The sequence below is a fragment of the Carassius carassius genome, chromosome 5 (assembly GCF_963082965.1).
Source record: "Carassius carassius chromosome 5, fCarCar2.1, whole genome shotgun sequence".
NCBI classification, from domain to species: domain Eukaryota; kingdom Metazoa; phylum Chordata; class Actinopteri; order Cypriniformes; family Cyprinidae; genus Carassius; species Carassius carassius.
Window position 1 is genome coordinate 37552542 of NC_081759.1, and position 12013 is coordinate 37564554.

General features: G+C 37.1%; 1 protein-coding gene across 2 annotated transcripts in view; it reads left to right on the top strand.

Annotated features, from left to right (window-relative positions):
* The window catches only part of arhgef9a (Cdc42 guanine nucleotide exchange factor (GEF) 9a), a 30891-nt gene that overhangs the window by 16628 nt on the left and 2250 nt on the right, over positions 1-12013 (top strand). The window contains exons 2-10 of one of the 2 annotated variants that reach the window (XM_059551125.1): positions 938-1117; positions 1423-1506; positions 6898-7113; positions 7448-7627; positions 7710-7942; positions 8109-8238; positions 9121-9252; positions 11091-11334; positions 11561-11629. In XM_059551125.1, coding sequence (XP_059407108.1) covers positions 938-1117; positions 1423-1506; positions 6898-7113; positions 7448-7627; positions 7710-7942; positions 8109-8238; positions 9121-9252; positions 11091-11334; positions 11561-11629 — 1468 coding nt within the window. The remainder of the gene's footprint in view (positions 1-937; positions 1118-1422; positions 1507-6897; positions 7114-7447; positions 7628-7709; positions 7943-8108; positions 8239-9120; positions 9253-11090; positions 11335-11560; positions 11630-12013) is intronic. The other variant, XM_059551127.1, reaches the window with a different exon arrangement.

A 12013-nucleotide genomic window follows, 5' to 3' on the forward strand; every position in this document is an offset into this window, starting at 1 on the left:
TGGAAGCAATACTATAACGCATCTCGTCTTTACTCGAGCATGGAAGCCATGGTTACTCAAGCACAGCTTCTCTATAGCTCTGTGACCTTGTACATTGCCACTTCCTTCCTATATGAGCATAACTGAACCGTGGGATCCAGTTCATTTGAGATCTGATTTGGAGCTGGTTTTAAAGAGACATTCTCTTTTAAATTGTGTTTATTTCATTAAATTAACTCTCACAACTGAATGTTTAGAGCAAGTTAGGATGAAGTATGCTATTTGTATGGCACTGTAGTCAATATCTAGTTGTTAGTCATTATTATATAAATAGCATAAATTCTTTGTGTGTGTGTGTGTGTGTGCGTATGTGTATTTAACTCATGAACTGCCCTCAGATATTTTTCACCAATAACAAAAGTTATTGGTGAAATTATACAATTTCAGTTTTACTGTATTTCTGAGCAAATAAATGTAGCTTTGGTGAGACATCTTTCAAAAACATTAAGAAACCTCAATTAATTTTATTTGCTGTTAATACTAATAAGGGTTGCACATTATTTTACAGTTCATGTATGGGGCAGGGTTTGGTTCATGGTTAGTACCTATGTATTAACTATTTATTGTAATTACTACATAGTATGTACATGAGGAATACAATGCTACCCTAATTAGGCCTATCTACTTCTCTCTAAAAAAGGGCTATTGTGTCTATCCTAGAAACTTAATCTGCAGCTTTTGTTTCCAAACTGAGATGAAGCAGTCAGAAAAACAGGGCAAACCCAAATGAGATGCAGCGCTATATCTCGACACCCCTGTCAGTTTTGTTTCCGCAGAGCTGACTGTGGAATGGAAGCCAGCATGTGACTGTTTGATGTTAATCCAGAATGTTTCGGATGTTATGTAACTGTTGTCCTCTTGTAGCTCATCCTGCATCTCCTCCATCTCTCTTTCGCAGTTGGTCAGCGGGGGCTCTGTAGTGAATGCTGAGGCAGTATGGGACCATGTGACCATGGCTGACCGGGAGCTGGCCTTCAAGGCCGGAGATGTCATCAAGGTGTTGGACGCCTCGAATAAGGACTGGTGGTGGGGTCAAATCGACGAGGAGGAGGGCTGGTTTCCTGCCAGCTTCGTCAGGGTGAGCCTATCTCTGACATATACCTGTCTGATGGCCACCTGTCTAAGACACCACATCTGTTTAACACAGCTGTTTTCATACCCAATACCGTTTCTAACTCAATAGATGTCAGATAGAGCTGTTTTAAAGAGATGCAACATGCACGCCTGTCGAGAAATGAACAGTATGAAAGATTTTCAGGTAAATGATTCAATATTAAAGACATACTGTGAGTCACAGCCCAGTCAGAAGAGGTCACATTCTTCGCTTTAACCTCCATCTTGAACCCAAACTCTTGTTTGTGTTGCTGTTGTTGTTTCTCTAAGGTGGAGTCCCACCCCCCTCAAACCAAACAGCTTTTTTATATCAACCCTGTCGCTGCATCACGCCTCACAAACGCCACGGCTAAGGTGCGTTTTTTTCAAAACCACTGCTTACCGTTTGACCGTTGAATGCATCCCATTGCTTACTGCTCACATGTTGTCGCTGTGTTCCAACGTTTCGTTTCCGCCACAGTCGCCGCGCTTCGCTTCCATGGCAACTTGTCTTCATGCCCGGGTCTGGCAGAAAACACTGAAATGGGAAAAAGATTTTGTTAATGTTATGCTGACTCAGTTGTGACATTTAACAATGATTACTATCAATATTTCCCTCTTTTCTGACAGTATCTTTTCTTTTTCTTTTTTACTGGGACTTGAGCAGATGTTGGTCTTAATTTGAGCCTCTCCGACTGCTAAAGATCTATCTATCTATATCTATCTATCTATCTATCTATCTATCTATCTATCTATCTATCTATCTATATATATATATATATATATATATATATATATATATATATATATATATATATATATATATATAAAGAGAGTTACAGAGACTGAAATCTCAAAAATAGATTTTCAGACAGAAATTTAAACATAAACAATTTTATCAGTCCCTTCAGTGATTCTAAAAGCATCTCTTTAAATTGTGTCAGGGGTCTCAGTGGGTCCCATTGCAAACACTTCCTCTACCTCTACCTTTTCTTTCGCTATAATGAGCCAGTTTATGCTTGAACCCCTTCAACCTCTTGTATATTATATAAACCTGAGAAAAGTCTTTCACCTGTATTTCAGGTGTTAAATTATTAGGGATAATGTAAAACCCAGATCTAATATCATGAGTAAAGTGTGTTGAAATGTTGTGAATAAAACTAAAGGAGGTGATATGATCAAGTTGCACAGTAAAACTGAAATATTAATCATGTGCAAGCACAGTCAGGCTTGATAATTTGCATATACATGCAGATTTGCCGCTAGCCACCCGGGGGGTGATGGCCCTGCACATAACTAAAGATTAACCCTCTGTTGCACAACATTCCCTCTAGGTAACAAACCTGTTCTCTATACATTGCATAAACACATGATAATTGACATAAATGCAATTTCCCATTACATTTTTATGAATTAACTTTTATGACTTGATCATATATAGCTGATATCATATTATGTTTTATTTCAATTGGATCTTTTTGTACTATAATTTCGTAAATATAAATTATAAATTACCTATTATTTAGATTGTGTACACTATTCAGAAGTCTGGAGTTTTTGGATTAATTTTTTTGCAAAGAAATTAATACTTTTATTAGACGAGGAGAAAAAAGTAAAGACATTTATAATGTTGCAGGAATTTTAGTGCCATTTTATGCAAGTAAGTTCTTCCATAATGAATGCAATAGAGTGTTAATAACGCTATCGTATTGTTAATGATGCATCTGCATTGTAAGTCCACTGCAGTTGTGCCCAATATGAAATATGAACATAAACCCTTTTAGTGGGGATCATGGGTGAAAGGATAAAAGGAGGTGTAGGACAGATATGTGCTTATGAAAGAGGAGTGCGTTCGTAAAGGTGGAGTGCTCTTTAATGGGACTTTTATGTAACTTGGTCTTAACTTTGGCTACATACGTCGGGTTTCCTAAGTGCATTTCTCAGTTCCCTTTTTGCTTTCTTCTTATCTTTCTCTTTCCTCTCTTTTCTAACAGTCATCTATTCCCACTTCCTCCCCAAACACACACAGATGCCAGGTTGTGTAAGCCACTCTCTGGGGCATGACAGGTGTGAGAAAATCTCTTCGCTGTACAGAAGATATCACCTGTGTCCGCACAGACAGATACATATTTAATAAAACACACACACACACACACACACACACTATATCACTCTGTAGCGCACGCTCTTTATTCTGACACTTTGAGCATCTCTTATGCAACACTGAGAAAGGACAAGGAGAAACAGACAGGAAGAGAATGAGTGTGAGAGAGATGGATGCGGGAGAGTCTGAAAGCATTATGTCAAACCAGTTGGTGGCGCTGGCCCGCAGGTTTGGCATCTCTCTCCTGCTGAGACCTGGAGCTCTCGTGTCATCAGAAATCATTGCTCACTGTTTACTCACAGTCCACACACACAACACTAACTGTGCCCGCGTACGAGAATCAGCAGCGTACGGTGGAGCTAATAGAGTTTTAATTCTGAAACCTCACATATATAAAGACGAACACAGCTTAAAGGTGAGGTAAGCATTTTATTATTTGAAAATAAATTGTCGTTTATCCCAGTTGCAGTGTGTAATTTCTGCACCATTAGCAGCACAAAATGCAATACCTAAAATAATGCAGTCAAATTTTGCCACAGCAAACTGAAACCAAAGAATCCAATTTATGGTGCTTCACGAATGAATCCTGTTTGCAAACAAATGAGTTCAGGTAACGTTATATAATTTGAACAGTCGCATATTGTGAACTATTGAAATGGTACATCTGAGAGTGAATATAATCATACTAAGTACTCAACTAAAAGAGATTGATAAATGTTGTATTAATGTCACTTACAAGGGTTAGTTTTTGGTTTTGGTGTAAGATGCTGACACCTTTACACTGTATCCTCTGTTCTGCTGTGTCTTGGGTTTCTCTTCACTGTTCGGTGAGGTTGAGTCATGAAGCATAAAATGAGACGTCACTTTTCATTAGAGTACAGGAGAGAAGAACAGACAAAAAAAACAGATTGCTCTGGGAGGAGAGGGTGAGAGAGAAAGATAGAGAGGCTAAAATAGATTGGACACTGAGAGGAAGGAAAGAGAAGATTGAAGTGTGTGCAGGTGTGTGTGTGTGTGTGACATCTGCGTCATCGGTGTTCTTCTGAATTTCTTTATTTCTAGAAACAGACAACCGTAGCAACACACTCGTTGTGTAGCCGGGCAGCAGGATCACTAAACTAAGCCTTTCTCTTGACAAGGATGAGAACGGACAGCTAGCATGGCTAATGCACTGGAAAAATGCGCTGAGGCAGAGATTTCTAGCTATACAAGTATAATTTGAGATTTTAATGAGATCTTAATCCGAGAAACATCCTTCAAGAGATTAGACATCGTATCTATGACTCTGTGTAGAAACAGAGTGTGTGAGACAGAAAGAGAGAGAGAGACAGAGAGAGAGAGAGAGAGGGCGAGGGACTTATGCAGGACATGGTTTCAGGGTGAACAGAATCTGTGACAGGCTTGTGTATTTATGAAAATCTATTTTTAATTGTGTCCATATCAGGTCAGCAGTGTTGTGTGTATGTGTGGGTAAAATTTTGCTATGTCTGTGCTATCTCAATGTCCTAACAAGGATAAAAAACCCTGAAATTACCTACACTGTGGGGACCAGCCAGCAGTTTCCATGAAGAATACGGCTTAAAGGGACAGTTTAGCCGAAATGAAAGTTCTGTTATTATTTACCCATTCTCATGCCATTCCAAAATGAATTCTGTTTATTCCCCCCAAAATAATGGAAGACCATGGAAGCCTGTTTCCACCACTGAATAACAATTAAAAAAGTTAATTGCAACATTTTATTTCACAATTCTGACTTTTTTCTCAGAATTATAAGATATAAAGTCACAGTTGCAAGTTACAGAGTCCGAATTACTTGATATAAAGTTTATATTTCACAATTCTGACTTAACTCGCAGTTGTGAGTTCATATCATGCAATTCTGACTTTAGAATTTGCAACTTTCTAAGAACTGCATGATGTAAACTTGCAATTCTGAGAAAATTTCAGGCTTTTTTCCCCTTAGAACTGGACTTTATAACTCGCAATTGCAAGTTTATATCCTACAATTCTGAGGAAAATAGTCAGAACTGCAAAATATAAAGACGCAATTGTGTGAAACAAAGTCAGAATTACCCCTTTTATATCATGCAATTCTGACTTAAAGGTGGGGTAAGTGATTTCTGGTAGCCAATGTTGATATTTCAAATCACCAAAACAAGCACACCCCTACCCAAAAGGGTCTCACCCCTGTTTTGATAGCTCCGCCCCACACATACATACACAGACCAAGAAACAATTACGGTGGAATCTGCTGTATTATTATCGGCTGTATTAAATATATTATCTGACTTTTCGGACACAGACAGTGGAGGAGGTTTAGACGCTCCAGGCTTGTAGAGTGTGGAAATAATGTGTCTTTATCATAGCTGAAGGGAACGACAATACGATTGCAGATGAACAAACAAGTGAACGTGACACACAAGCATATTCAAGCAAAAGCCAGCATATATTAGTTCTGTGAAACAAACCAAAACCAATGTTACTCAGCTATTGAGAAGAAACAAAGCAACCTTTACAATTTCTGAAGCTTGAATTCAACTAAAAGAGCGACTAATGCTTTCTTCAAAACTTCACCTTTAGTGGTCCACAAAAGAAAGTTATACAGGTTTGTAACAACATGAAAGTGAATAAATGTGGACTGAATTTTCATTTTTGTGTGACCTATCCTTTAATAAAGTGATTAAAATAATGCTTTTATTAGGCTACTGATATGACCGGTGTCTACATCTCATTTTAAATGCATTTGACATATTTTTCAAAAGTATTATTCTTTTCATAAAGGGACAGTTCACCCAAAAATTTAACTTCTGTCATCATTTACGCATGTTGTTCCAAACCTGTATGACTTTTTCTTTTGCAGAACACAAAAGAAGGATATTTTGTCAAGTGTTATTTAGAAGTCAGAGGTAACCAAAATATTCTTTAAGACATTTTCTTTCATGTTTCACAGAAGAAAATAAGGGATTGGAACAACATGTATGGGTGAATTATAACAGAATTTAAATTTTTTGTATCAACTGTTCCTTTAAGTTTTACCTTTTGTACATCTTTTGTTTCTGTGATTTAGGTGTATAGCTCAGTATATAAAATGGGTGCATATTCATTGGTTTTTATTGTGCGTGTGAGAAAGAGAGTTAGAAAGTGTGTTCACGTGTGTGTTCACATCATTTGGCTCACCTTGGAAAGCAAATGATAGGTTACATAATCAGGGCAAACAAAATCACATCAGATCCTCTCAACCACCAAACACACATATACTGTGTTCCTACAGTCACAAAAATAATTCATTGGATGAAATCAATTTAATTAAGTTAAATGTATCTCCCTCCTTCTCTTCCCTTCTTCTGGCTTATGTGTGTGTTTCTTGGCAGCTCTGTGACAGGTCCAAATGCAGATTCATTTATGTCCATGTGAAATTTTTTTACTGCAATGCCTTTGATGTGGAAAAATGCAATTGGGTCTGGTGCCACCAGAGGGCACACTCTGACTCCTTTTATTTCACGTCAATGTAACTTTAACCCCTGAAGCTTTAAAAGCCCTATCTAGACCTTTTAAGCCCTTAACTCCGGATGCTCTGAGTCGGATGCTAATCGAATGTGAGCACAATTATCATGATTAGTTTAACTGATAATAACAGGTCTCTCTTAATGTGTGTGTTCTAGTTATGGGTAAATCAGGAGGAAAACACCGTGGTCGAGGCTGCTGAAAGCTCCAGCGAGGTGCAGAATGGCCATGCGGAGGCCAGTCCGAACCCCAGCACTGACTGCCTGTGTCTGGGCCAGCCCACGCAGAACCGGGACCAGATGAGGGCCAATGTCATCAATGAGATCATGAGCACAGAAAGACATTACATCAAACACCTGAAGGACATCTGTGAGGTAAAAACATGCCAACGCTTTCAAAGCTCAGGAGACTTCACCAAGTTCTCATTTAACCATCTTATTTGGTCGTCTCATATGGTTCCCCTAAAATGGAGACAAACTACAACTGAGACAAAAGTTAAGTAAGAGTTTAAAATTGTACAGTTTATGTAAAAGGCATGGCTCAGATGAATCAGATATTTTAATTTTTGGCTTGTCATCTTACTAAATGTGAGCATAACACGTTAAATACATTTAAATAAATGCAGCCTTAGTGAGCGTAGGAGACGTGATAAAAATCCCCAAACTTTTGATTGGTAGTGTAAGTTTGTGTATGTGTTATGCCTTTTAGGGCTATCTCCGTCAGTGTAAAAAGCGCAGAGACATGTTTAACGACGATCAGCTGAAAGTGATCTTTGGAAATATCGAAGACATTTACAGATTCCAGTTGAGCTTTGTCAGAGACCTGGAGAAACAGTTTAACACAGAAGAACCTCACCTCAGCGAGATCGGACCTTGCTTTTTGGAACACGTGTGTATTGAAACACAGAAAATCACACATATGTACACAATGAGTCGAGGATACTGATTTTTTATGGTTTTTTTTTTCACAGCAAGATGGATTCTGGATCTACTCGGAATACTGTAACAATCACGTTGACTCCTGTATGGAGCTCACACGTCTCATGCGAGACGCACGATACCAGCACTTCTTCGAAGCTTGCCGATTGGTTCAGCAGATGATCGACATCGCCATTGATGGCTACCTGCTCACACCAGTCCAGAAAATCTGCAAATACCCTCTACAGCTGGCAGAGTTACTGAAATACACAGTACAAGAACACAGGTACACACGAAACGCACTAACTCCAGGTGCATCGTGCAGATAATGTCACTCGGGTCCACAGAATATATGACTGTGTAAATGACACATATCTGGCTTCCACTTATCATTTTGACATCCCTCATTTTCACTCTTCTGTTTCGCTCATTCTTTTCTCTTTCTTTCCCAGTGATTATCGGTACGTAGCTGCGGCGCTAGCTGTAATGAGAAATGTCACTCAGCAAATCAACGAACGCAAACGAAGGCTTGAGAACATTGACAAAATTGCCCAGTGGCAGGCCTCTGTACTGGATTGGGAGGTGTGTGGCTAAAGCTTTTCAGACAAAATCATTAGTAAGATATAAACGAGAGCAATGGAAGAGCTAAACAGGAAAAAGATATATAAATAATAATAGTAAATTATTAAATAAGTAGCACAACTGTGTGTATATGATTTATAGGTTTTTGAAAGAAGTCTCTTTGAGACTCTTTGAGAAGAAATCTCTTCTCAATTTGATTTGATGCTCATTTATTTTTGGTGCTCAATTAATAATAATTAATTTTTGAAGCAGTGTTTGTTGCTTAATATTTTTGTGGTAAGTATTCTTTCTCTAAATCTTGGATGAATAGAAAGTTGAACAGCATTTAAAAAAAAAACCTTTTTTTTTTTATCCATCCTTATTATTAAAAGTATTCATTATTATTATTATTTAAGAAATGATACCTCCCCTACACTGTTAAATATTAGCATCACAATATTATGCAGCAAAAACATTCAACATTGATTATAATAAGTAATGTTTCTTGAGCACCAGATCAGCATATTTAAATGTTTTCTAATGACCTAAGAATAATTTATTCTGAAAATGATATTAAGTAGAAAATTACATATCAAAATATTTAGAGAAATTGTAATAATACTTACATTATATTACTGTGTACTGTATTTTAGATCAGACGAATGCTGCCTTGGTTAGCATAAGAGACCTAACTTATTCTAACCCATAAGTGTAATTAATATTAGTTAGTGTAATAAATATTCACTCACTCTGATGTTATTTCCTTTTACAAGCTCCAATCAGTGATGCATGTTATTTACATGCAACCTTCATTTGATTTGAGAGCTGCATACTAAGACCTGAGCGATGATCAGAGCCTCAGTGGTGTCAGATGGAGTGATTCATTTGTTATTGTGTGTGGAGGGCGATGATATTCTGGACAGGAGCTCAGAGCTTGTGTACACTGGGGAGATGTCCTGGATATATCAACCATACGGACGCAGCCAAACCAGAATCTTCTTCCTATTCGATCATCAGATGGTCCTCTGCAAGAAGGTGAGGAAAGGGGATGAAGCAAATAACTGATTAAATTGTGGTAGTGCAGCACAAATGAGAGTTTGTGATTTGGATTCCATCCAGAGGTAGGAGCTATTTTATGTTTTAACTGTCCTCCAAACACCCTTAAGCTTAATGCACGTGGCCCATTTTTAGTCTTTCCACAAAGGTGCAAAAACAGATTTCTTCAGCCCCATCTGACATGCACAGACAATACAGCAACACAAAAACAGAGACAATCAGAGACATATGTGACCCTGGATCGCAAAACCAGTCTAAGTCGCGTGGGTATATTTGTAGCAGTAGCCAAACATACATTGTATGGGTCAAAATGATAAAAAAAAATTTTAATGCAAAAATCATTAGGATATTAAGTAAAGATCATGTTCCATGAAGATATTTTGTAAATTTCCTACCATAAATATATAAAAACTTAAAGGGATAGTTCACCCAAAAATGTCAATTCTGTCATTAATTCCTTAGCCTCATGTCGTTCCAAACCTGAAAAAACTTTAAGACCACAAATTAAGATATTTTTGATGCATTCTGAGAGCTTTCTGACCCTCCCGCAGACAGCAATGTAATTAACACGATCAACATCCAGAAAGGTAGCAAGGAGATCGGTAAAATAATTAATGTGACATCAGGGGTTCAACTGTAATTTTACAAGCTACGAGAAGACTTTTTGTGCACAAAGAAAACTAAAATAATGACTTAATTAAAAAATTTGTCTCCGCGTTAGCGTAGCGCCATTTTCAGAATCAGAATCAGAATGAGCTTTATTGCCAAGTATGTTTACACATACAAGGAATTTGTTTTCGTGATAGAAGACAGTGGAGAGTATCCACTGAACGCAAACAGCGTATCCTGTTTTTTGTCAGCCGCACCGCATGGATACGTTGTTTTCGTTCTAATCAAAACGTAAATTAATGTTGAAAACGTATCCGCTTGGTGTGGCTGACACAGAACAGCATACGCTGTTTGCGTTCAGAGCTCTCAGAATGCATTCAGAATGCAATGTGTGTTCCAAAGATGAACTTAAGAGAAGACTTACAGGTTTGGACGTTATAAGGGTGAGTAATTAATGACAGAATTTTCATTCTTGGGTGAACTATACCTATATTTTTATTAGTAGTATGCATTTCTAAGTACTTCATTTGGACAACTTTAAATGTGATTTACTCAATATTTAGATTTTTTTTGGACACTCAGATTTCAGATTTTCAAATAGCTGTATCTCAGCCAAATATTGTCACAAACCATACATCAATGGAAAGCTTATTCGCACTGCTTTTAAATGATGTATACATCTCTATTTCAAAAAATTTACCTTTATGACTTATTTTGTGGTCCATGTAAACATAAATCATGATATACCTTTTCTTTGATGAATAGAAAGTAAAAACCAACAACAACAACAACAAAAGCATTTATTTGAAATAAGTCTTTTGCAATTGTAATTATAAATGTCTTTACTATCACTTTCGATCAACTTAATCCATCCTTGCTGACCAATTGTATTAATTTCTTTCTTTAGAAAAATCTTTCTGGTCCCAAATTTAGAACAATATATACAGTATATAGAATATAAAATTAGAAACTATTGTGTATTATGTCTTTTGATCATGGCCAGTCATAGTTGCTATCACACAGAATACAACCTCCTGGTGTAGCAAATACCTTGATGTGTGTGGAGAGGAGAGGAAAGGAGGTGGTGGATGAGAATGATGTATTGGATGTTTCATGCTGGAGCAGAATAATCAATCAATCCAGTTTCATTCTATCAGTAATCTGTCTGGATTACAGACATACCCATAAAGTCTCTCCGCCTTCCACAGGATCTCATTCGCCGTGATATTCTCTACTATAAGGGTCGGATTGACATGGATCGATACGAGGTCATTGATGCAATCGATGGCAGAGATGATGATTTTAATGTAAGTGTGAAGAATGCCTTCAAACTGGCCAACAGAGAGACAGACGAGATCCACCTGTTCCTGCCCAAAAAGCTGGAGGAGAAAATCCGTTGGCTTCGAGCGTTTCAAGAGGAAAGAAAGATGGTTCAGGAAGATGAGAAGATTGGTGAGTTCAGACATTATTTCTCATGTCGTCTCAAATTTCTATGCTGTTATTTAATTTACGCTAAATGTTTGTTTATTCCAGCTTTTTCAAAGACATTGTCCAAACAAGTTCATAGTCACTACTCACACTTCACAGTGATTTAAACTTTGTTCTGTTCTTCACACAAAGCTACTAACTTTTACACTGAATATTTTTATTTTTTTTATTTTATTTTTTGTCCCTTTAGGCTTTGAAATCTCTGAGTATCAGAAGAGACACGCTGCCTTGACCGTTAGGAGAGTTACCAAACAGAAAGGTTTGAAATCTTGAAGCCTGTTCTTAAAGTAGAGCGGTGTGATAAAATAATAACGATAATTATCACGATATAATTTCCTCAGTAAAACGATAACAAGAGATTTTCAAGTTCTGACAATAAAGAGTCAGAATTAATGGTTTGATATATGTACGTATATATAGGCATTTATCATTGTTGTGTTTTTATTTTATTTAATTTTTTTTATTTTATCATTATATATTTATTTATTTGTTAATATTCGCTGGCATGGGGTGGGAGGTTGTTCTGTAAAAACGTGAAAAGCTTTACATAAAATATATATATATATTAAAAAAAAAAATTATTGTTTTGATGTCTACAATTTTCACTTACGAGCAAAAATCTGCTTTTAAAGGCTGCCCAGCA